General features: G+C 39.7%; 1 protein-coding gene across 6 annotated transcripts in view; it reads right to left on the reverse strand.

Moving 5' to 3' along the window:
* Positions 1 to 16,762: 16,762 nt before the first annotated feature.
* LOC106881212 (condensin-2 complex subunit G2) overlaps positions 16,763 to 26,864 on the reverse strand; it is a 241,358-nt gene continuing 231,256 nt past the window's right edge. For 3 of the 6 annotated variants that reach the window (XM_089351031.1, XM_089351033.1, XM_089351029.1), the window contains one exon: positions 16,763 to 19,604. In XM_089351031.1, the coding sequence (XP_089207157.1) occupies positions 19,535 to 19,604 (70 nt within the window). In that variant the 3' untranslated portion in view covers positions 16,763 to 19,534. Of the gene's footprint in view, positions 19,605 to 25,190; positions 25,243 to 26,864 lie in introns of those variants that run through there. The other 3 variants (XM_089351034.1, XM_089351030.1, XM_089351032.1) reach the window with 2 other exon arrangements.

Genomic DNA, 26,864 nt, shown 5'->3' on the forward strand with positions numbered 1-26,864 from the left:
CCATTCAGTAACAACTTTAGCGGTGTGAATTGGTGCATTATCATCCTGAAAGATTTTATTTCCCTCTGGAAACAGTTCTGCAACTATAGGATGAATTTGATCAGATAAAATGCGTAAATACACTTGACTATTAATTCTGCCATGAAGGGAACCATTGGGTCAGCAGATTTCCAAGATATAGCTCTCCCAGATCATCACAGATCGTCCTCCATGTATAACAGTTGGAAAAAAGGCAGTCTGGGTTGTGGGATGACGTCAGCAGCTGGGGAGCTGACTGGAACTTGGGAGCTGACCGAAAGAGGAAGGGTGCTTGGGTAACGCGTGCAGACAGGGGACCATTGGGCCTTTTTGATCGGGGTAGCTGAGAGTGCTGGACGTGTGAGCGCTTCGACAAGGTGAGGGACAGGAGCTACTATTTTTAGCGTTTCAGGTCGGGTCACGTGGAAGAGTACATTACCACAGGAGAGGTCTGCATCGACGAAGAGAAGGTAGGTGTCTTACTTCTAATCTCCTGCATTCACCACAAGCTATTTCGGCACTCCACATAAGACATCACCACGATGGCAGCTAAAATTAGGATTGCCAGTGACATTATCAGGCCCTTTAATGGTGAGGGCTATGTAGTGGCCTGGATGCGTAAGATCAGGCTTGTGGCGAGATTGCAAGGCATTAGCGACGTGGTGAGCCTTATGGCACTATATTTGGAAGGGAGCGCATTGATTCTATATCTTGAGATGGACGAAGAAGAACAACTGAGCAAGGAGAAGATTGAGCGACGTCTGAGAGAGGCTTACACTGAGTGTGAGTATAGAGCCTTTGTTAAGCTGGGAATGATTAGATGGATGGGAGAGCAGGTAGATGAATACGCGACGGAGGTGCATAGGCTGACCACACTGTCTGGGTTTACGGGAGAAGGCCTGGACAGAGCAGCGCGACTGCAGTTCGTAAGTGGGTTCCCTGACGACGTAGGGATTCCCACTGCAGCAATTGCCCGGGGGCAAAAAGATGGCGCTGAGCGAACTTGTGGCTCAAGCCCGCATGTTGACGAGAAACACTAGACGGCAGGCGATAGCGATAGCAGGAATGGAGGCGCGTAAAAACGGACAGCAGCTGGAGACAGACATGAAGAGGCCTACCGTGCAATGACAGCGGCCGTTCTCAGGCCAGTGTTTTAAATGCCAGGGGTTGCACATGGCGAGGGAGTGTACGCAACCAGGGCCCATCTGCTATCGATGCAGGCAGACAGGGCACATCACCCGTAGTTGCGACCAGGGAAACGACTGAGGGTGGAGGGGAAGACGTTCAAGGCCCTTATGGATATGGGCCGCACGACCACCCTTGTGACTCCAAGGGTGATGAAGAAATGAAATGGGGCAAGTAGCGTCCGGGCGGTCAACGGCGGCGAAATCCGATGCAAGGGCAGCAGCAATGTAGAGATAGCAGTGTGAGGCGCAACGCTAAGGCTGCAGGTAATTGTGGTTGAACGTGTGATAAACGGGGTTGATGTAGTGATGGAGATGGACGCGATCAACTGCTTCAGTGGTGTCAGTATTGCAGGATATGAGGTCATGTTCAAAAGCGTGGGAGCGTCGTGCTCTGTGAGTCAGGATCGTCAGAGAGAGCAGAGCTCCGTAAGGGACTGCGCCGCTTACACCATTGAGGACAAGGATTTTCAGGCGGTGTTCGATGGTCAGCAGTGGATGATAGAGTGGCGATGGAAAGATAAGCCCCCGATGCCGAAGAACAGGGTGAGCTGCTACCAGCATAAGTCATGCCAGGGTCAAGTTCGAAGACAAGGTAGAGAGATGGATCAAGGAAGGAGTCCCTGTCCCATGGAAGGAGGAGGTGGTGAGCAGAATGCTACCTCTGATGGCGGTGGTGCAGCCGACAAAGGGAAAAGTTAGACCGCTGCTGGACTTTAGAGAGCTGAACGAGCATGTATCGTTCCATACAGGAGGCGAGGCACCGGACATTTGTGGCGATATGTTACATGTGTGAGTGAGAAACTGTGGCGATATCAGCTGGTGCAGTACAGGGGCCGGACGTACTGTTTAACCAGGCTGGGTTTCGGACTGGATTCCACTCCGAAGATCATGGCGACGGTGCTTAAGTCTATCCTAGGAAAAGAGGACAAGATAAGAAAGGCCACCAGTTCCTACATAGACAACATTTCGGTGGACGAGACTGTAGTGCCAGCCAACAAGATAGTGAGACATCTGGAGAAGTTCTGGCGGAGAGTTGGGGCGACAAGGTGGGAGTGGCGATGATATGGGAAATCCTAGAAAGGACGAGAGCGGAAGACCCGGTCAGGAGGAACTGGTATGTGCCCAAGACGGAATGCAGGACCGTTTGGTGTGATGCTAGTAGTATAGCAATAGGGGTTGTGTTGAAGATCGAAGATGCTGTGATGGAGGACGTGGCCTGGCTTTGGAAAGCAGACAACTTTAACCACATCAATGTCGCCGAATTAGACGCAATTGAAATTCGGACGGATTCGGCTACTGTGCTCGGCTGGGTAGGATTGGTAATCACTGGTGAGAGGAGAGTTCGGACGAAAGGTGTTGCGGAGATGTTGGTAAAGCACCGCCAGTGAGTTCTAGGAGAATTGATTGCCGAGTTCGGACTGAAGCTGAACGTGGTTTTCGTACCTTCAGAGAGAAACAGGGCGGACGCACTGACCAGGGTGTAAAGGGCATCGTTGGAGGAGCCAGAGGAGGCAAAGAAAGGGATAGCTGTGGCATGTCGGTTGGATGCCTCCGAAATGAAGAGACTACATGCTATGCATCACTAGGGTGTGGACAAGACCCTGTATCTCGTGAAGATGATTGATGCTGACATCACTAGGAGAAGCATCCGGAAAGTGGTTGGGAGCTGTGACAGGTGCCAGTCCATTGACTCTACTCCGTGTGAGCATAAGCAAGGAAACCTTTTGGTGGAGCACAACTGGGAGAGACTAGCTGTGGATGTGACGCATTACTGTCAGAGAATATATTTCTCCATGGTCGAGTGCGGGCCGGGCCGGATAGCCATTTGGAAGGAGTTAAGACGGGCATTGCTGATGAGATTGCACAGATTTTGAATGGGATATTTTTAGAGAGGGGTCCCATGGAAGAACTGCTAATGGACAATGGGGCAGCATTTTGTTTGGAAGAATTGAGGGATATGCTCGACCAGTGGAAAGTGCGCTGCTTGTTCAGAGCAGCATATAGGCCGAGCAGTAATGGAATCATAGAGAGGCACCATCGGACAGTCAAGGCCATAGCGGAAGGCAGTTTTCTGGTATAACATGTCTCCCCGATCCGGACAAGCTGAAGAATGTGTCACACTGAGCGGTATTCAAATACAAATGGAGGCACCCCAGTTAAGCGCCGGAGTGCCACAAGGAAGAGAAGGACCCGCCTGCATGAAAATAGGGGAGGAAGTCTGGGTTAAGCCACCAAAGGCACGCTGTATGTCTCAATGAAGCAGAGGAACGGTGACGGTGGTCAATTCCAGAAACAACGTTTCTGTGGATGGAATTCTGCGACACGTTTTGGACATTCGCAGGATTGTTGCTTCGTCAGATGACGATTGTGGAGAGGAGGAGAATGGGGTGCCTAGCTTGAGGAGATCTCGACGCGCAAAGTGCTCGCCCGGTTGGATGGTGGGCTTCGACGTAGAGTAGGTGGGGATGTGATCATTAAGATCAGAGTTGTGTGTGGTGATGACGTCAGCAGCTGGGGAGCTGACTGGAAGAGGAAGGGCGCATAGGTGACGCGCGCGCAGGCAGGGGACCATTGGGCCTTTTCGATTGGTCAGCAGCTATGGTGACAAGTGTGTGTATGGGCGGTTGTGTGTTTTTGCATATGTGCATAGATAGGATGGTCAGTAGTAGTCAGAGCAGTAGAAAGTTGTTTGAGAGGCAGTCTGAAGGGTGTGTGCGTGTGTGGACATGTGTATAGGTGTATGTGTGTGTATCGCATTCTCTCTGTGTCACTCTCTCTCGGTATATGTATGTGCATGTGTGTTTGTGTGTGGGGATGTGTTTAAGTGCATGTGAGCGAGTGTGAAAGTGTATGCATGTGTGTCTGTCTTGTGTGTGGAGGTATATGTGCTTTCCTGTGTGCTTGCATGTCTGTGTATATACGTGCGTGTGTGTGTACGTATGTGTATATGTACGTGTCTATGTGTGTGCGCATGTATGTACGTGTATGCATGTGTGTTTGTGTTGTGTGGAAATATGTGTGCATGTGTGTGTGCTTATATGTACGTGTGTGTATGTATGTGTGAGTATGTGTGCATGTATGAGTCGTGTGTGTGTGGAGGTATATGTGCGTTCATGTGTGCATGCGTGTATGTGTATGCATGTATATGCGTGTTCTGTATGTGGAGGTATATGTGCGTTCGTGTGTGCATGCCTGCGTGTGTATGTGTATGAGAGGGGTGAGGTGGAGTATGGATGCATTGTGTTGGCATGTGTGTGGACGGTGTGGGAATGTGTATATGTGTGTGTGTGCATATGTATGGGTGTATGTGTGTTTATGGGTGCGTCTGTGTGTTTATCTTTGTGTCACTCTGTCGCGCATTCTCTTACAGTATAAATGTGCGTGTGTGTGTCCCTATCTCTGTGTCACTCTGTTACGTGTCTGTGTGGAAGTGTATGTACGTGAGTGTATATGTGTGTGCATTGTGTGCGTGAGGGAGGTGGTATGCGGTGTGTCGTATAGGAATAGGAAATGAAAAATTAATACCAATAATATGTAGTACAATACAAATAATATGTGAGAATTGGTAATATAAAACTGAATTTTTATTTAACCAAGTTGGTCTACACAAAGAGAGGATGTTACAGACAAGGGGTTGGAGGAACAAATGATTAACAATATGAAGTTAGACATATACTTAAAAATAAATGAAAAATATGAAAATTGAGTGGATTAAAACAGAATGGATTGAGGGACGCAGTCAACCCCACAAACGACGTACCAACACTGAAACTTGGGTTCTTTCCTTTTGTTCTCACTCTTCCACTTTTCCAGCTTTTCAAGTGGAAAAGGAAAAAGTTAACCAACCCAAGGCTGGAGATGAAGACGCCCGTCACAATCCCTTTCACTCGCGTCTTCCATACTACATCCTTTGCAAAAGCCACTCAACAGAGGAAACAAGCCTGCTCTTCTCTGTTCAGAGAAGTCGGCGGAACAATCTTAATTATAGACTCGGGTGACAGTTGTACGCTTCTCAGTTGTGACAACAGTTTCTCAACGTAAACCCATACTTCCGAAATCTTTGGACACTGCACAATTGCATGTAGAACAGTTTCACTGTTCAGCCTGCATTTTGGGCATGTTGGCATGGATGAAGAACCATACTTGTAGAGTTTATCCCGAACAGGCAAGGCTCCTCGGTAACATTGCCATTTCTGTTGTTTTTTCTAGAGGGTGGAGGGAGTGTGGCTGAAGTTGTGCATTCGGTCTTGATGTGACCCTTCTTACCACACTTATAGAATTTTTTATCTCTCGCCACATACTTTGTCTCTTGCCAGATAGGTCTGAAACATTTCTCTATAGCTTCATTAGAAGCCATGTCTATTTTTTTTTTTTTTTTCGCCGAAGATGTCTTATACATTATTGTACTCCTTTTTGTAATGTGTGTAACATCGCCTAGTGGCATCGACTTTACATCGTTCTCCTCCTTTTGTAGGAGGCATTTGTATTTATCCAGCTCGTTGATATTTATATTTACAGTTTCGCTATTAATTGCAGCTACTGCTGCGAAATTTATATTATTTTTTCTGATAGTCCTGTATTCATTTGTACATTATGTTTTTCTTTGGTGTTCGGTAACTCCGGGAATATTTCGTCCAGTAATTCTACAAGTTAGCCTTGGTGGGCGTTGTTCTGAGATAACATTGCTCATTTTTTTTTTACTTTTTTAAAAATAAGAGGTTCACCCCTTTAAAAGAGAGAAAATCCCAAAAAGCAAGTCTGCTAATAGCAGCACGTGTGTTGTAACAACACCAAAACAGTAACAAAAATTAATTCAACAAGAAAATTGTAACAATACCTATAACTCTCGCACGAAACACAACTGGTCTACACAAAGAGGGGGATGTAAAATCATGAATGAAAATTAAATTTATATAACTTAAATCATAATAAAACAATTAACTATATTGTAAACATTTTATGAAACGTTAAAATCTAAGTAATTATAGAGTCTAAAGAATAAGACTAAGAAACATAACTTAAATAACATATATGAAATAAGCTAAAATACTATAATTAAAATATTTATATTATTAATTTTATAAAAATTATAGTGTCATTAAAATATTAATGTACCAATAAATACACAATTAATAAATATAAATTATAACTACTACATTTAGTAAAGAAGGAATAGTATATACATACACACACATCATCATCATCGTTTAACGTCCGCTTTCCATGCTAGCATGGGTTGGACGATTTGACTGAGGACTGGTGAAACCGGATGGCAACACCAGGCTCCAATCTAATTTGGCAGAGTTTCTACAGCTGGATGCCCTTCCTAACGCCAACCACTCAGAGAGTGTAGTGGGTGCTTTTATGCATCACCCGCACGAAAACGGTCACACTCGAAATGGTGTCTTTTATGTGCCACCCGCACAAGAGCCAGTCCAGGGGCACTGGCAACGATCTCACTCGAAAACCCTACAAGGCCAGTCAGGCGGTACTGGCAACGGTCACGCTCAGGATGGTACATCTTATGTGCCACCCGCACAAGAGCCAGTCCAGGGGCCCTGGCAACGATCTCACTTGGCTTGCCGGGTCTTCTCACGCACAGCACATTTCCAAAGGTCTCGGTCAGTAGTCATCGCCTCGGTGAGGCCCAATGTTCGAAGGTCTTGCCTCACCACCTCAGCCCAGGTCTTCCTGGGCCTACCGCTTCCACGGGTTCCCTCAACTGTTAGGGAGTGGCACTTTTTCATGCAGCTATCCTCATTCATTCTCACCACATGTCCAAACCAGCGCAATCGTCTCTCTTGCACACCACTACTGATGCTTCTAATGTTCAGCTTTTCTCTCAAGATACTTACACTCTGACGGGTATGCACATTTACATTACACATCCAGCGGAGGATACTGGCTTCATTCCTTGCGAGCTTACGCATGTCCTCAGCAGTCACAGCCCATGTTTCACTGCCATGTAGCATGGCTGTTCGTACACACGCGTCATACAGTCTGCCTTTTACTCTGAGTGAGAGTCCCTTTGTCGCCAGCAGAGGTAAGAGCTCTCTAAACTTGGCCCAGGCTATTCTTATTCTAGCAGTTACACTTTCAGCGCACCCACCCCCACTACTAACTTGGTCACCCAGATAGCGGAAGCTATCGACTACCTCTAGTTTTTCTCCCTGGAATGAGATAGAAGTTGTTTCCTGTTTGTTTACAGTGTTTATTGCACCTGAACATCTGCCACATACAAAAACTAACTTCGTAGTTAATCTGCCTTTGATATTGCTGCACCTCTTATGTGTCCATAGCTTGCACCGGGTACATCTTATAGAGTTACTACCTACTCCTTTACTGCATACTGAGCAGGGCCATCTACCTGAAGGGGTTTGTGTTTTATCTACCTTCCTACTTATTAGGATTTTGGTTTTTGCTAGGTTGACTCTAAGGCCCTTCGATTCTAGTCCTTGCTTCCACACCTGAAACTTCTCCTCTAGTTCTGATAGTGACTGCGCAATTAGTGCAAGGTCATCAGCATAGAGGAGCTCCCAGGGGCAACCTGTCTTGAATTCCTCTGTGATCGCCTGGAGGACTATGATAAATAGGAGGGGGCTGAGGACGGAACCTTGGTGGACTCCTACCTCTACCCGGAATTCATTACTGTACTCATTTCCAACCCTCACCTTACTGACAGCATCTCTGTACATGGCTCGCACACCTCTCACTAACCATTCTTCTATCCCAAGTTTCCTCATTGACCACCAGATAAGGGATCGGGGGACCCTGTCAAAGGCTTTCTCCATGTCAACGAAGGCCAGGTACAGAGGTTTATCCTTGGCTAGATATTTCTCCTGCAGTTGTCTCACTAGAAATATGGCATCAGTGGTGCTTTTACCTGGCACGAACCCAAACTGCATCTCATCTAAATTGATTCGCTCCCTAATTAGTTGGGCTATGACCCTCTCCGTAACTTTCATAACCTGATCTAACAGCTTGATGCCTCTGTAATTATTAGTATCTAAAGCGTCACCTTTACCTTTGTAGCAGTTTACTATGGTGCTGCTACACCAGTCATTGGGTATGACTCCTTCGTGTATCACCTGGTTCGTAATACGGGTGACTAGGCTGTAGCCAACACTGCCAGATATTTTGAGCATCTCTGCAGTGATTCCTGATGGGCCGGGGGCTTTCCCTGTCTTCATACTCTTAATTGCTTTATCTACCCTGGTACTGTCAACTCGGATAGCTGGTCCCTCTGTTGGGTCGACATACGGCAGGCTCTCTTTCTCCCATTCATTCTCTTTATTAAGCAATCTAACGTAGTGGCATCTCCAGACCCCTTTCTTTGCAGCCACATTTAATGCAAGCGTACCATCATCCATGCGAACACATTTCTCTCCTACAACATCACTATTCTCTCTCCTACACTGTCTTGCAACACGAAATACCTCGAGTCTTTGGTCCTCACGGCGCAGAACATTGGCAAATCTTTCCTTATCTGCTTCCCCTCTGGCTAAATAAACCTGTCGCCTAGCCTCCCTTCTGGCACATTGGTACAATTCCCTGCTACCACCGTTCTTCCAGTCCTTCCAAGCCTGTTTCTTTTGTCTAATAGCCCCGTCTACATCCTTGTTCCACCATCATGTTATTCTGGGTCGAGAGGGGACTTTACACCAGCCACAGATCTGGTCTGTGGCTCTCAACAGGTTGTCCCGCAGAAATCTCCAATTGTCTTCCACGTTGTATGATGCTATATCCCCTTCTATTTCGTCAAATGCTTCAAGTAACTTGTCTCTAAGTCTCTGTCCATTTGCAGGGTCTTTAAGTTTCCATACCCTTCTCCTCCAAGCCGGTCTACTTCTAGGCACCCATATTGCCTTGATCTCGAAGTCGCTAACTACTAATCTGTGTTGGGGTGTACATTCTTCGCCAGGGAAGGTTTTGGCACACACACACACATATAAATATATATATATATATATATATACATACATACTTTCACATACAGACTAATACACACACACATAATATCTATATCTATATTGCTGAGTTTGTGAGTGTGTGTGTTGCATCTATAGAAATCCACACCTTACAAGATAGCAATCTGAGAGTCGCACCAATGGATTCCACATGGTCGAAAATGCCCGGAATCAGCTATTTGTTTTCTTTTTCGTTGCTTTCTAACACGTGAATTTTTGCATTAAAAATAATTTTCAACCATAAATTCTAACAAGTTTCAAGTCGCCATTATTTGCAAGCATGAGTTCAGTCCCCTTCTAGCGACGGTGCAAAGACAGAGAGCAACAGAGATAAAAGATATGTTAACTTTAACTTTATTTCTATTTTAGTATATTACAGATAAAACCTTTAAATGAGTTGGGTGTTTTTTCTCAAGTGTCTAATTAATTATTTGATATAATGGTGTCGTTTTCATCTACCTACTTTACATCATAATAGTTACGGAGTGGTTGGCGTTAGGAAGGGCATCCAGCTGTAGAAACTCTGCCAGATCAGATTGGAGCCTGGTGCAGCCATCCGGTTCACCAGTCTTCAGTCAAATCATCCAACCCATGCTAGCATGGAAAGCGGACGTTAAACGATGATGATGATGTGTGTGTATGTATATACTATTCCTAAACGATGATGTATATGTGAGATAGTAACGATTGCATCGTAATATTTCTTTACTTTTCACTTTATCGATAAAATCCGTTCCTTCTTTTGATATTATTTTTAACTAGCAGTATAGCCCGGCGCTGCCCGGGATTAAGCTAGGATTATTAAGTGATCAAGTGCTTTATTTCAAACCGAAATAAGTAACATTGACATCAGATTTGAGTGAAATCCGTTGAAATTGGTTTGACTGAAAATGGTTTGCTGGCAATTTGATTGTGAAATCCCATAAGGAATCAGTTTATTGGTTATTTCCACTCATTGACTGTTTTTTTAAAAGTTGCATTAGAGATCTGCATAGGAGAAGGTTGATCTGAAGGTTTGCATTGGGGATCTGGATTGGAGTAACTTAGGAAAACTTACCAACAGCCTTAACCAAAGAATAAGGGGCCTGTCCCTTCTAGGTTAACTCTAAACCTAACCTTAACCTTAACACCAACCCTAATCCTAATCCTAACCCTAACCTTAACCCTAAAACCCTAACCATAACAACCTAGTGGAAATCGTGCGGCTGTTAATCTGAAAAATTACCAAACCCTTTTTATGGTCCGAAAAACGGGGGGGGGGGGAGCTAACAAATTGTTACATACCTTTTTGTTTCGTAGTTGTGAAATATAAACAAAACTCTTTCGCTCCCAAAGTAGTATACGTGCGTGTGTGTGAAAGTGAGAGGGGGGGGGGGAAAGATGAAAGATTTAAAATAAATATATTTTAATTGTTGTGTGAGAAAATATATATAATCTCATTATAGAATATAGTGTCTTTCAAAAACATCTTATATTTGAAACTATATCTCATGTTTAAGAAAAAAAAAAAAGCATTTTACATTTTACACTTACTCTGTCTTCCTTACCTACATTTTCTTTCGTAATATGCTTTCTGTGTCCCTCTTCCACTTTTTCGTTCTTTTTTTCTTTTGTTAGACGCTGGCAAACAAACTCTGTCTTGGTTAGAGAAATTTTTTTTCCTTAGATGCTTTCTGTCTCCCTTTCCCACTTTTTGTTGACTTTTCTTTTTGTTAGACGCTAGCAAACACTCTGTATCTCCCCTTGTCACAAACACACTATTTCTGTCTTTCTTTCTCTCTCTCTCTCCTTCATACTCGTACGCACAGATTTGACTTCGCCATGTCAACAAACTTCAAAATTGGTAAAAGTTTATCGATTTTTACAGCTATATGCGGGTGCCTCTGAGAGAAAAAGTTGACGAAAATGCAGATAGGGTCATGACGAATCTCCTCCTAAAATTGGAGCAACATGCGTGCTAATTTGTGGACGTGCATAAAGTACATTCATGTACACACACATCTTGTCTTATATATATATATATATATATAAATATAAATATATATATATATATATATATACGGATATTGTATCTAAACCCCATTACTTTGATAGCTGCAATCTGAATGTAACCTAATTTATTTTACTTTTTATTATTTATCATCTATAGTTTATATTCTCTAATTTATCTTGTCTTATATATAATAAATGTGAAGATGTGTGTCTGTGTGAAGCCTTTTTAAAAGTTTATAGAAATCCACATTTTCCACTTTTTCTTAAAAATTTTTACATTTTCTCGATGTGAACTTTCCAGTGCAGTAATTAGATTTTTTAAATACCATTTACTTTGTGTGATTTAAGGGAGATTTGGCTGTTGTTTCTAGCAGCTGTTATATTTCTTCCCTTCTACCTGTAACGGCGTTCTAACACATTCATCACGCGCTCAACATATAATATAGAGAGTAAGAGTAAAAGAGGGAGAGAGAGAGAGAGAGAAAAAGTTATACATACAAAGTCATAGATTAACTTGGTTTACCTTTTCACTCTTACTTCTTCTTCCTCTCTCTCATTCAATACCTTTCCCTACCTCTAACATATTTTTCATAACATAGAAACGTAAAAACATACACAACCACACATACGTGATCTGTGACAACAACATACACATAAATACATCAACATTATAGATATAAGATTTAGTTTCTGTGTGTTACTTATATAAACATGCGCACGCATTGTCATTTTATAACTGTCTTCCGTTCTCCCTTCCTCTCTTTTCATTGCTTTCGTTTTCTATTCCTTTCTCCCCTTCTCTCTCTCTTCCTCTTTCCCACTGAAACAAAAGAAAAATAGTGTAATAGATGGACTGACGATGTGAATGTTCCGAGTCCTCTCCCCACCCCGCCTTTCGCGAGAGCGCATTTTTTTTTTCATATTCGTTCAGAGCAAGTCGTTTTACATCTATTACACTATTTTTCTTTTGCTTCTTGGCTTCGGTGAGGCGTCTCGGAACATTCACGATGTGAATGTTCCGAGCCCTCTCCCCACCACACCCGTTCGCGAGCGCGCATTTTTTTCTTCATATTCGTTCCCAGCAAGTTGTTTTACACCTATTAGACTAATTTTAAAAAATTTTTGTCACCGGGTCAAACGCTTTAGTTTAACCGACAAGACAACACATTGCAAAATCAGTGAATTTCATTAGAAATGTGGGTAATTTTTCAGATTAACACCCACACGATTTTCACTACGGTGTTAGGGTTAGGGTTTTAGGTTTAGGGTTTAGGGTTAGGTAATCGTGCGGGTGTTAATCTGAAAACTACTGACCCTGCCATCTATTATAACTTTTGTTGTTCTGTTTAATATGTACATAGATTATGCCTCCAAAGAAGAGAGCTTGCTGGGGAAAGAAAGCAACCAGTTTAAAAAGACAGCAACAGACTGCAGCAATTCACCACATTCCAGAAGCTACTTTGAACATAATGCAAAATGGTACATCAACATCTTCTGCCCAATCTGATAGAATTCTGGCAGAACTGTGTAGCAACAGATCGCCACCAATTGCTTCATCAGAAATTGCTGTCCTAGCTCCTGCGAAAAAGGATTACCCTGCTATGTATAATCAGGACAGCGCAAAAAGTTGTTTTGCACAAGCATTTGTATAGCCAATTAGACGGATGAAATTTGCGTACACTTAATAATGTTACGCAAAACAGCCTTTAGACTTACCCTATTAATTTCATCGTCTTTTGAATTATGAACATATTTACATCATAAGTGTTTTTTCATTGTAAGGCTTTTTTTTTTAGTTGATTTTCACCTAGCAAGACTTATCGTAGATGGCGTAATAAGTCACACCCAGACAACGTTGGGTTATACTGCTAGTATAAAGGAGGGTGCAAACTGCTCTAAGGAAAATTAAACAGGAATGGTGGAATGATAGGGCAAAAGGGGCACAAGAAGCAGCTGATAGAAATGATGCCAGTTGTTTGTATTCTTATGTTAGGGAGGTATATGGTCCAAAATCTTCTTCAGTAGCTCCAGTGAGAACAGAAGATGGATGTTTTCTTCTGACTGACACCGCTTCTATTCATAAGCGTTGGGTAGAACATTTCTCTGCACTTTTGAATAGACCATCATCCGTTAATATGAGGACGATAGAAAAAATTGAACAACTTCCAGTTATAGAAGAGATGGCATCTGAACCAACTCTAAATGACATTTATTTAGCTATGAATAAGCTGAATAACAATAAGTCTCCAGGATCTGATGGAATCTGTGGAGAAGTCTTGAAATATGGGGGTGACAAAATGATGGAACTCTTAAATATTTTAATTTGTCACTGTTGGAGAAGTGAGAAAGTGCCTCAAGACTGGATTGATGCCATTCTTGTCTCCTTATATAAATCGGGGCCAAAGGATCTGTGTGGTAATTTTCGTGGGATTTCCCTTTTGTCTGTGGTTGGAAAGGTGCTCGCCCGCATTTTGTTAGAACGTTTAAATACCTTTATAGTTCCAAGTATGGTGTCTGAGTCTCAGTGTGGTTTTCGTTCCTCCAGGGGCACAGCTGATTGTATCTTTACTGTCAGACAATTACAGGAGAAGTGCATTGAACAGAATCTTGCTCTGTACCATTGCTTTGTTGATTTGGGCAAAGCATTCGATACTGTTAATCGAAGTGCTCTGTGGCTAATTCTGGGGAAAATTGGTTGCCCAGAAAAGTTTATAAACATGGTCAAGGCTTTGCATCAGGATATGAGAGCTAGGGTTAATTTTGGTGGTAGGCTTTCTGAATCTTTTGCTGTGGAAAATGGAGTAAAGCAGGGAGACCTTGATGCACCCACCCTCTTTGCAATATACTTTGCCGTTGTGGTGTCACATTCTTTTCAAAACTCTGAGGAGGGTATCTACATAAAATATCGAACAACGGGGAATGTTTTTAATTTGACCCGACTGAAGTTTAAAACGAAGGTTTTTACTTCACTTATTAGGGAACTTTTGTATGCTGACGATTGCGATCTGGTTAGTCATTCTGAATCGGGTCTGCAATCCCTTGTATCTGCATTTGATGCAGCTTGTGATGATTTTGGCCTGACCATCAATCTGAAAAAAACAGTTGTAATGTATCAACCTGCGTATGGTGCTGTTTGTAACCTCCCTAAAATTTTTGTTAAGGGAAAGTTACTTGAGGTTGTCAATTCATTTGTCTACCTGGGAAGCTCTGTTCAAGATGATGGAAATCTTGATACGGAAATACACCTGCGAATTCAAAGGGCAGCAAAAGCATTTGGTGGCTTGGAGTCACGCGTCTGGCGCCAGCGACATATAAATAACAATACAAAGCTGGCTCTTTACAAATCATTTGTCTTAACATCCCTATTGTATTCCTGTGAAACTTGGACCTGTTATGAAAGGCATTTTAAAATGTTAGAAAAATTCCACCAAAAATGCCTTCGTCATATTTTAAGAATTAAATGGAATTCTTTTACTCCAAACACAGATATCCTTGCATCTGCAGGCATCCCCTGAATTAAAGCCATGATTTTGAGGAACCAATTGAGATGGTGTGGCCATATTGTTCGAATGGCAGATGAACGCATGCCGAAACAGCTGTTTTATGGTGAGCTTGCAGAGGGGAAACGTTATCGGCATAAACCTAAAAAAAGGTTTAAGGATGGCATAAGGACTGCTATGAAGTCAATTGGAATGGCTCCAAAAGATATAGAAGTCCTTGCTTCAGATCGAGTTGGATGGCGAACAAGGGTGTGGAGTGGAGTGAAAGCATTTGAAGAGGCCAGGATGATGCAAGCAGGGCTCAAGAGACATTTAAGGAAAAATGTAAAGACTGAGAAGGTGAATGACAAGGACCTTTTTGTGTGCACAGTCTGTGAGAGACCATGTCTGTCCTTGGCTGGCCTCAAATCTCACCTGCGAACCCATGGAAAACAAACCTCATCTAGCTATTCTGATTATATGTCTGTGCACACGTTTGAATGTGGTGTGTGCCAGAGGGTTTGCAAATCCAATGGGGGTCTTAAAAGACATGTTAGGATCCACAATGAGCAGAACTTACTTGCAGGTATTGGTAGTGCAAATCAGAGGTGCAATCTGTGTGGGTGTTTTTTCAAAACAGTCTGGTTTAAAAAGCCACATCAGACGCCATGAAAGGGCTAAGGTGTAGGTGCAGGAGGTGGCCAAACTCTGTTTAAGGAGTAGACAACCACCATATATCTAAGTATACATATATACACATATATATATATATATATATATATATATATATATACACACACACACACACACACACACACAAATATATATATATAGACACAGTTAGCTAAACTTATATAAATAATGTAATTTATGTCTACATTTAATTTTTCATTCATCAAAAGAATTAATCAAAGTATTATAATTATTTAATATCTCCTTAAATTCATTAGTACACAACTTACAAAAATTATTACCTATACGGTAGGATTTCGCCTTACAAACTATCTCTCAATGTAAAATGTACTTAATATTTTTAGATTTAAGTTCCCAAATATATTTACTAAGGCCAGTAGAATTAATCAAATTTCTTTTCTTAAAGGAGTGCATATGTTGAGCCACCCGTAATTTAATTTTATTAGAAGTCGATGCTATGTAAATCTTATTTAAACCAACATTATTAGTAGTAGAATAACCTACACCCAAATTATTATTGAAAAAGATATTATAATATTTTTTATTATCTCTAAGGAATATATATCAATAGCTTTTAAAATTTCTTTAATAATGTTAGTTTTAACTTGAACGCCATATGGAATGATTAGCCAAAGTTTGTTCTTATTATAGATATTTTTATATTTATTATGTATATTATTAAATTTATTATTATCATTAAAAGAATTAAATTTAAATCTATTATTGTCTCCATTACAATTATGTTTATGTAATTAATTATCATAATACCTATTACTCTTACCATAATTACCTAAATAAACTTTATCATAATTATAAAGGTTATATTTATTAAATAGATCGTTAAGATTATAATCATTACTAATAAAATTATAATTATACTTCGGATTATTAAAAAATTTAATATCATCAGTATATCCCGCCTCGCGAAGGGCTTTATTGTAATAAGGTGCATGTTTTTCAAAGATCTCTAAATTGAATGAAAGTAATGATATTTTCTTACCTATAGTAAATGTTAATGATTTCTTAATTGAGGGTGGGTGATTACTTTTCGCATGAATGTATTTAATATTTTCATTAGTCTTACGGTAAGGTTGGGTATTACCTGTAGATAAGTTAAAATTAGCATCTAAATAATTTATATTATAGTTCTCATAGTTAAGTTCATGAACTTTGGTTCTTTTCTCTAAAATTAAATTATATATATAGATATACACACACACACACACACACACACACACACACACACGTATACACATATATAGAGGTAATTATGTAGACAAACAAATTAGATATATCAAATATAACAATTTGGGTATGAAATACAAAAAGGCGGTGCTCCAGCATGGCCACAGTCAAATGACTAAAACAAATAAAAGAATGATAGAACAAAAGAATGTATGCAAAACAAAATAAGGCAAAGACTGAAGAGTTTCAAACAATGATTATTTAAGTATAAATACATAGATATTTATATGACAGAGTACAAATTACAGAAAAAATTAAAGGGGAAAAAGTAGGGTGTTATAAGTCCAACAGCTGTTTCTGGGGGCTTGGAGACCATCATAATGTTGGTAGATGCAGTTCATCACAATAAGCAGGCTGTAATGGAAGCAATCAATATTGAATAAATTGAGCCTCCATCATCAAGGTAGAAAAGATCTTACATTTCAGATCTCAATGCAGAGAAGTTTAAAGGTAGAATGATCAAATATGTAGAGCAAGCAGTATTGGAGCGATGAAGTAGAAGGCTCAGTGGGGTTATGGGGAGTGTTGAGATAGAAAAGGGTAAGAGGAAATAAAGGAGCTAGTTAAGGAAGAGGGAGGGGTGTTAAGAATGAGGGTATTAGGGAGGTAGTAGTAGAGGTGAAGAGTTGGGAGATGAGTGAGAGAGGTGAGAGAGGAAGTAATCAAGGGGTGATTAGTTGTGTTGGGTTTGTGAATAGGTGTCAAAGTTTAAGGATAATAATTATAGTACTATGGGAAGTTGAGATAGAGAGAAAAGGAATGATAATTATTTGAGGGAGGGAAAGTATCTAATTTATAGATGGTTATAGGGTGGCTAAATGGGGGATTTGAAGAGAGAAATTAGTTTGGTGGTGAAGGGAAATTACTAAGGTATGAGAGAAGATAGAGGTAGTATTATAATGTAGATGGCTTGATGGTGGAGGGGGAGTACTGAGGTATGCAGAGATATATGAAATTGAAAAGAGGGAGGGAGAGGTTGATAGGTTAGTAGCTAAGAGAGTGGGGTAGTTGTAAGTGCTTTGGGTTGAAGAGGAGATATGAGAGAAGAGAGAAAGAATACAATTTGTGATGATGGGGAGGCTGTGAGGGAGGCGAGATGTGGTGGGTAAGAGGAATGTGCAAAGGTAATCAGGAGATAGAATAATTTAGTAGACTGGGTTGTATTAGCGGAGGCAGTAAGTTGCTAGGTTGACCTAGCTGTACCCCAAGCTTAATTATAATAAAGGATAATGGTAGGGGATTACATAGATTTAATAAAATGGGCAAATGATGAGTAGAATCTTGTTTATAAAAGAGTATTACATCTGAGAATCTATTGAGTAATGAGGGGTTGTGGTTGTGAAGAATGGTTAGTGATTCTCTTAAACACAATGCCGAAGTTAGTGTTGTATGGGGAGGGGTCTCACTTACAATGGACCAGGATAGTGTATAGGGAACATTTTGGGATTTGAGGTTGTGTATATATGTTGTTAAGGAGGTAGATAATTTAGAATTTGGATTGGAAAAAGAGTTCATGCATACATGGTAGATAGGAAGGCTTGTAGTCATTATAGCTTTGAGATGGTAATGGAGCTGTCGAGTACAATGCATAGGGTTTTTTTTAAGGGTTGATGGATTGTTGTTGAGTGAAAGAAAGCGCAGTGGATCTGGGGTTAGTACTGGGGAAGAGATGTGAAATTTTTGTTTTTAGTGTTGGGGATATAAGAGAACTTTTTAAGAAACCACTAATCTGGAGAGCTTGATTATAATATGGGGCATGATTGTTAAAAAGGTCTTAATTAGCAAATAAGTTGCAGATTCTAATAGAAATACCTTTGACTATACCATTAAGGGTAAGTGTAGGGTGATTGGATAGGACATTGGTATACTGTAATGATCGAATGAGTTAATGGAAAGGGTGATATAGATTTGTATTTAAGTCCAGAGTAATGTCTAAGAAATTGGACACTTTACTGGTTTTCAAATGAGATACTTAGCTTATAATTTTAAAGAGTTTATGGAGGGCTTTCTTGGTGCATTCAACAGATCAAGATAAACCAGTCACTGTAAGGAATGTTTCATCTCTGTAGAGCCTTCTGGAGAAGTTGGGGAAGTGTTTAATTTGGGAATGAAGAAATAGGCCAACTAGGTCAGTAGCTTGGGCTGGGTCAGAAAAGCCAATGGTCATATCAAAGAAATCAGTGGATGAGTTGTGGGTCCAGTAATTATCTTAAAGTGAATCACACTAACCTCTATATGTGTGAGTGTGTGTGTGTATGAATGCATGTATTCTGTGTGTGCATATGTGTGTGTGTGTATTTGTGTATTTATGCTTTCAATTCAATATTTCAGCATTTGGATATCATCAAAAATTAAACTTTAGTTTGTAAACATTACCAATCAAGTGTTATTTTTGACACAAATTATGATTTCAAAAGTTTGTATTTTGTTTTTGACAAGAAATATATTGATTCTGAAGTCTGAAATTTTCAAAAATTATTGTATGTTGTAATCACTTTTAACAAATTAGATTGCATATATCATCTCAATGTAAGGCCAACATAGAAATATTTACCATAAAGAATCCCTTTTCATGAAAATCAAATTCAAAACTACACATACATATGTATATATATATGTATGTACAAATGTATAATTCATTTCTAATTTTATGATACTGAATATATGTTAATATTTCTGACTATTGATAAATATACCTAAGAGTAACATCTTTCCAACTCTAAGCTGAATATCATAATGCAGATTAGTCCAATTACTTAACTCACTCACATATTAGGACACAGTGTGTACAAGCGATGACTGTTTTATGTGTGAGGAAAGTTTCGAATATGAAATGATTAAAATCCACCAAATATATTCATTAATTATCAACATCTTTTGTGTTTTTAATAGTTTTACACATAGATTGTATCATTTATATTGCAAAATCAAAATCATAAAAACCATTCAATGTTCATTCAGCTGGGTCACATAGTTTCATATTTAGACTAGTTATATTCCCTTTGATGGATAACTTTACACTTCTGAAAAGAAATAAAAGGAATGATTTGAAATGATATAGAAATATGTGAATTTTATTTCATATTTAAAATTACTAGGTTTAAATTTTAACTTACATGTACATCAAATTAATTATACTGCACATTAAAAGATACTTTCAGTTAACTATAACAAATAATACCAAATCATAATCAAAGCAAATGGATGTCTAGCTACATTGTAAATGTTCACTATAGCAAAATAAAGACACCACAACATCAATATAAAAAAACAACATAATCATGGATTATGCTAGTACTGGTTGACTCCTACTTTCTCCTCCTCTGATCTGTAAAAACAGAAAAAAATTAAACTTATATCCTGTGAGAAACTATGCACTGAGCATTGTCACTTATTGCATAGGCATACCATACTCAGAGATCACCTATATAACAAAACAAAAATGGCAAAAAAGAAATAATACAATAAAAATTATTTAGAAAAAGAGAAAATTCAATTCAAGCAAGCCATTTCTTTGTTGCTGTTTCGACTTTCTTATTGTGAAGCTAGCCATTCTTATGTGTTTCTTTATTTCACTATTGTCCTTTGCTGATATTTTCTTGTGGCAAAGCTAGCCATTTCTTTGCTATTGGTTAAATTTTCTAGAGGCAATGTTAGCAATTTCTTTGCTGTTGTTTCAATTTTCTGCAGGCAGGGTTAGCCATTCTCATGTGTTTCTATCATTCTTTGCTTCACTACTGTCATTTCCTGCTATTTCAATCTTGTGGTGAAGCTAACCATTTCTTTGCAGCTATTTTGATTTTCTTGTGGTGAAGCTAGCCATTTATTTGCTGCTATTTCGATTATCTTGTGAAGCTAGCCATTCACATGTGCTTCAAACATTCTTTGCTTCACTATTGTCCTTTGCTGCTATTTTGATTTTCTTGTTGCAAAATAATAGCCATTCTCATGTTCTTCTATCGTTCCCTGATTCACTATTGTTCTTTGCTGCAGTTTCATTTTTCATGCAGAAAAGCTAGCCATTTCTTTGCTGCTATTTTGATTCTCTTGCTGTCAAGCTAACCAGACATTTTCATGTGTTTCTATCATTCTTTGCTTCACTACTGTACTTTGCTGTGATTTCAATTTTCTTGTAGCGAAGCTAGTCATTTCTTTGCTGCTATTTTGATTTTCTTGTGGTGAAGCTAGCCATTTCTTTCCTGCTGTTTCAATTTTCTATTGGCAATTCTCATGTTTCCATCATTCTTTCTTTCACTATTGTCCTTTGCTGCTATTTCGATTTTCTTGTGACGAAGCTTGCCATTTCTTTGCTGCTGTTTCAATTTTCTTGTAGTCAAGCTACCCATTCTCATGTGTTTCCATCATTCCTTGCTTCACTATTGTCCTTTGCAGCTGTTTCAATATTCTTGTGCCCAAGCTAGCCATTTTTTTTTGCTGCTACTTTGATTTTCTTCTGGCAAAGCTAGCCAGTTCTTTGCTGCTGTTTCAATTTCCTTGTGGCAAAAATAGCAATCTCTTTGCTACTATTTTGATTTTCTCATGGCAAAGCTAGCCATTTCTTTCCTGCTATTTTCATGTTCTTGTGGCGAAACTAGCCATTTCTTTCCTTTTATTTTGATTTTTTTATCGCGAAGCTTGCCATTTTTTGCCACTATTGTGATTTTCTTGAGGTGAAGCTAGCCATTCCTATGTGTTTCAATCACTTTTTGATTCACCATTGTCCTTTGCTGCTATTTCAATTTTCTTCTTGCAAAGCTTGCCATTTCTTTGCTGCAATTTCGAATTTCGTGTGGCAAAGATTGCCTTTTCTTTGCTGCTGTTTCAATTTTCTTGTGGCGAAGCTCGCAATTCTCATGTGTTTCTATCATTCTTTCTTTCACCACTGTCCTTTGTTGCTATTTCAATTTTCTTGTAGCAAAGCTAACCATTTATTTGCTGGTATTTCGATTTTCTTCTTGCAAAGCTAGCCATTCTCATGTGTTTCTATTATTCTTTGCTTTACTATTGTCCTTTTCTGCTTTTTCGATTCTCTTGTGGCAAAACTAGCTAGTTCTTTACAGCTGTTTCGATTTTCTTGTGGCAAAGCTAGTCATTTCTTTGCTGCTATTTTGATTTTCTGCTATTTCAATTTCTTTGTGGTGAAGCTAGCCACTTCTTTGCTGCGATTTCAATTTTGTGGCAAAACTAGCCATCTCTTTCCTGCTATTTTGAATTTGTTGTGGCAAAGCTAGCCATGGCATTTCAGCTATTTTGATTTTCTTGTGGAAAACCTAGCCACTTCTTTGCCACTATTTTGATTTTCTTGTGGTGACACTGGCCATTTCTTTGCTGGTGTTTCCATATTCTTGTGGCGTAGCTAGCTATTCTCATGTGTGTCTATAGTTCTTTGCTTCACTATTGTCCTTTGGCACTATTTCAACTTTCTTGTGTTGAAGCTAGCCATTTCTTTGCTGGTGTTTTGATTTTTCTTGTTGCGAAGCTAGCCATTCCAGTGTGTTTCTATCATTCTTTCCATCACTATTGTCCTTAGCTGTTATTTTTACTTTCTTTTGGCGAAGCTTGCCATTTCTTTGCTGCTGTTTTGATTTTCTTGCAATGGAACTACCCATTCTCATGTCTTTCTAGCGTTCTTTGCAGCTATTTCAACTTTCTTTTAGTGAAACCAGGCATTTCTTTGCTGCTATCTTGATTTTTTATGGTGAAGCTAGCCATTTCTTTGTTACTGTTTCAATTTTCTTGTAGCAAAGCTAGCCATTTCATTGCTGCTAGTTTGATTTTCTTGTGACAAAGCTAGCACTTCTCATGTGTTTCTATCATTCTATGCGCCACTATGGTCCTTTGCTGCTATTTTGATTTTCTTGTGGGGAAGCTAGCCATTTCTTTCCTGCTGATTTGATTTTCTTGTTGCAAAGAAAGCCATTCTCATGTTTTCATATCATTCTTTTCATCCTTATTGCCCCTTACTGCTATTTTGACTTTCTTGTGGCAAAGCTAGCCATTTCTAGGCTGCTATTTTGACGTTTTTGTGGCAAAGCTAGCTATCCTCATGTGTTTCTATCATTCTTTGCTTTACAATTGTCCTTTGCTGCTACTTTGATTTTCTTGTGGTGAAGCAAGCCATGTCATTGCTGCTATTTCGATTTTCTTGTGGTGAAGCTAGCCATTCTCATGTGTTTCTATAATTCTTTGATTCACTATTGTCCTTAGGCGCAATTTCAACTTTCTTGTGGTGAAGCTTACCATTTCTTTCATGCTGTTTGATTTTCTTGTTGTGAACCTAGCCATTCTCATGTGTTTCTATTATTCTTTCCTTCACTGTACTCCTTTGCTGCTATTTCGATTTTCTTGTGGTGATGCTAGTCATTTCTATGTTGCTGTTTCAATTTTCTCATTGCGAAGCTAGCCATTCTTATGTGTTTCTATCTTTCTTTGCTTCACTATTTTCCTTTGCTGCTATTTTGACTTTCTTGTAGCAAAGCTAACCATTTCCAGGCCGCTATTTCGACTTTCTTGTAGCAAAGCTAACCATTTCTAGGCTGCTATTTCGACTTTCTTGTCGCGAAGTTAGATATTTCTTTGCTGCTATTTCAATTTTCTTGTGGCAAAGCTAGCCTTTACTTTGCTGCTATATTGATCTTCTTGTGGTGAAGCTAGCCATTTCTTTGCTGCTATTTCGATGTGCACTGATACTATGTTTCTGGTAAGGCAGCTGCAGGAGAAATACATAGCCAAATATAAACCTCTGTACTTAGCTTTTATTGACTTAGAGAAAGCTTTTGACAGGTTCCTCCAATCCCTAATCTGGTGGTCAATGCAGAAGCTAGGGAAAGATGAGTGGTTGGTGAGAGCCATGCAAGCCTTGTACAGGGACACTACCAGTAAGGTGAGTATGAGCAACGAGTACAGTGAAGAATTCAGGGTACAAGTAGAGGTTCACTAAGTATCAGTGCTCAGCTCCCTCTTGTTCATCATAGTCTTCCAGAGGAATTTAAGACAGGCTGCCCCTGGGAGCTCTTCTATGCTGATGACCTTGCTCTTATAGCTGAATCACTACCTGAACAAGAGAAGAAGTTCCAGGTATGGAAGGATGGTCTAGAATCAAAAGGCCTTAGAGTTAACCTAGCAAAAACCAACATCTTCTAAAGTAGGAAGGCCCTGCTCGATCTGCAGAAAAGCTGTAAGTAGAAACTCCATAAGATGCACCCAGTGCATGCTTTGGACACATAAAAGGTGCAGCAATAGCAGAGGAAGGTTAACAGGGAAATAGCTTTTGTATGTGGAAGATGCACACTGAAAATGTGCAGAAAATAGATTCCATCAACTACCAGGGGTGCAAGCTAGAGGTATTAGATAGCTTCCATTATCTAGGTGACCAAGTCAATTGTGAAGGTGGATGCTCCAAGAGAATAGCTGTGAGAATACAAATAAGCCGGCAAAGTTCAGGAAACTCCTACCCCTGCTGGCAACAAAGGGCCTCTTTCTCAGAGTGAAAGGCAGATTGTTTGATAACTGTATGCAAACAGCTATCCTGCATAGCAGTGAAACATTGTGCATGACAGTCAAGGACATGCACAGACTTGAAATAAACGAAGCCAGTATGCTGAAGCATACTGGATGTGCAATGTCAATGTACATGTTCAACAGAGTGCAAGCATCTTCACGGAAATGTTGGGCATCAGTGGTGTGCAAGAGAGACGACAGCACTGGTATGGTCATGTGATGTGTATGGACAAGGACTGCTGTGTAAAGAAGTGCCAATCTCTAACTGTGGAGGGAACCTGTGGGAGAGGTGGACCCAGGAAAACATGGGATGAGATGGGGAAGCACAATCTTCAAACTTTGAGCCTCACAGAGGTAATGACTAGTGACCAAGACTTTTGGCGATGTGCTGTGCTTGAGAGGATCCATCAAGCCAAGTGTGCCTGTGCTGGTGGCACATAAAGAATATCTTTTGAACGTTGGGCCTCACAGAAGCAAAGTGGCGAGGTTCCTTTCTAGTGTTAGGCCTCATGGAGGCAATGACCAAGACCTTTAGCATTATGTTGTACTTGAGAAGAAGACCCATCAAGCCAAGCAAAATCAGATTTGTGACAGATACTGGGGCCATGCAAATTGGCACCTGTACCCCAGTCTTACACAAATGGCATGTAAAAGCACCCATTACACTCTCAGAGTGCTTGACATTAGGTAGGGCATCCAGCCATAGAAAACCACGCCAAATCAGACTGGAGTCTGGTGTAATCTTCCATTGTGCCAGCCCAGTCAAACCGTGCAACTCATGCCAGCATGGACAAGACGTTAAATGATGATGATGATGATGATGATGATACATATATATATATATATATATATATATATAGGTGCAGGCATGGCTGTGTGGTAAGAAGCTTGCTTCCTAACTATACGGTCTGGGCTGTTCCACTGCATGGCACCTTGGGTAAGTGTCTTCTAATATAACCTTGGGCCGACCAAAGCCTTGTGAGTGGGTTTGATAGATGGAAACTGAAAGAAACCAGTCATGCATGTGAGAGTGTGCATCCCTGTAAGTAAGAGTTTCAACAACAAGAGATTGATAGAATAAGTACCAGGCTTAAAAAAAGAAGTACTGGGATTGATTCATTTGATTAAAAATTCAAGGCAGTGCCCCAGCATGGTCACACTCTGAAACAAGTAAAAGATAAAAGATATTAACAATACTGCTTTAGCTAAGGCTGGCTATCAAGAGATAATTCAACACATACAAGACACAGATATACACAACTCTGCCAATTCCCCCACTTATAATACACATTACATACCAACACAACGTTACAGTAAGCAAACAGACTCAGATCAAAAATACATGTCAAAAAGAATTGGTCAAGGCAATAGACCACAAATCAAAACTCATAGACATACACAACTCAATAAATATCACTGTTCATAACAATAAATTGTCCCAAATAAGTCAAACAACAAATATAGGAATCATGATGCCCTCTGGTACAACCCAATCCACATGTTTCAATAAAGATCGCTATGGAATTTTTTGCCGCTTTAGACAAATGTTTCCAAAAAACCAACTAGATACCATGCTATTTTTAATAGATACACAGTGAAGATACCATACACTAACTCTATTAATTTAGAGAAGCATTTGCACCACATATACAACTAACGCTAGTAAATCTCATGCAGCAAAAAAACAAAATGCCTAATAATGAACCTCTGCATGAGTATGAATCTTGTATATAAATGCGCCGTGCATTGACATTGGGCCAACAGCTGATCCATTCAAGAATTGTTGTTGCAAACATATCACCAGCTTCAAGAACATCGACAAAAAACATTTGACATCTTTGGCTGATTTTGTGTGCCTACCAGACTGGTAGGTGAATAGGTGACTGGCAAAGTTTCCGGAAGTTAGTATTACAGATCATAAGATCATTTGCATCACAGAACTCCAGCAGCCTGGTTCCCTCCTCATTGTAGGAACAAAATTAATGTAGAAACTTAATTCCTTTTACTTCTCATTTCTTTCAACTTGTTGAATTTATTTCTGTATATTAATGAAACTGTATTTTTTTTATGTGTAATGGTCAAACAAATATAATCTATATCTTCAACATACATGTATGTAATGAACGCATGTTCAGCGTCTTGGTATGATACATCATAACATTTACGCAGCCTAAACTAAGAGTTACGCTTAGTGATAAATACTTATAATTAAGTTATAAGTAACGAGATAATCATTATAGCTTTTAATTAATAAACAATAATATTTGTTACTAGCAGAAATACCCGGCTTTGCCTGGGTTAAAGAGTATAATGAAATCTAAAAACGCCGTCTAGACTACGCAACCCTCAACTGTTAGTAGCTACGATACCATATTTCTACATTAATAACTCTCCAATCCATGCCAGCATGGAACATAGACATTAAGTGGAATGCCAGTCTCTCATCTAGGAGGGCCTTGAAATCAATGTTACCAACTGGGGACTATGTGTGTCGTAGTGATAATAAAAAGACCCAAAGGAGGTCTGCAACGAAATAATTTTACTCAACACTTTGCAAGTGAATCAGTGGAGGCAAAGATGCGTCTCATTTACTTGACAATTTATGCACCACATTGCAGAAATCACAATGTAAGTATATCTGAAAGGGTAGTCTTACACTGTTGTACCATTGAATTACAAATAATGCTCATCTGTTATGTTCGGGTTAAAATTTCATCAACATCAAAAATATATGAATTTTCATGGGAGTTATGGCCGTTATACATAGAATATAATTTCCAAAT

The sequence above is a fragment of the Octopus bimaculoides genome, chromosome 4 (genome assembly GCF_046866305.1).
Source record: "Octopus bimaculoides isolate indiv1 chromosome 4, ASM4686630v1, whole genome shotgun sequence".
NCBI classification, from domain to species: Eukaryota; Metazoa; Mollusca; class Cephalopoda; order Octopoda; family Octopodidae; genus Octopus; species Octopus bimaculoides.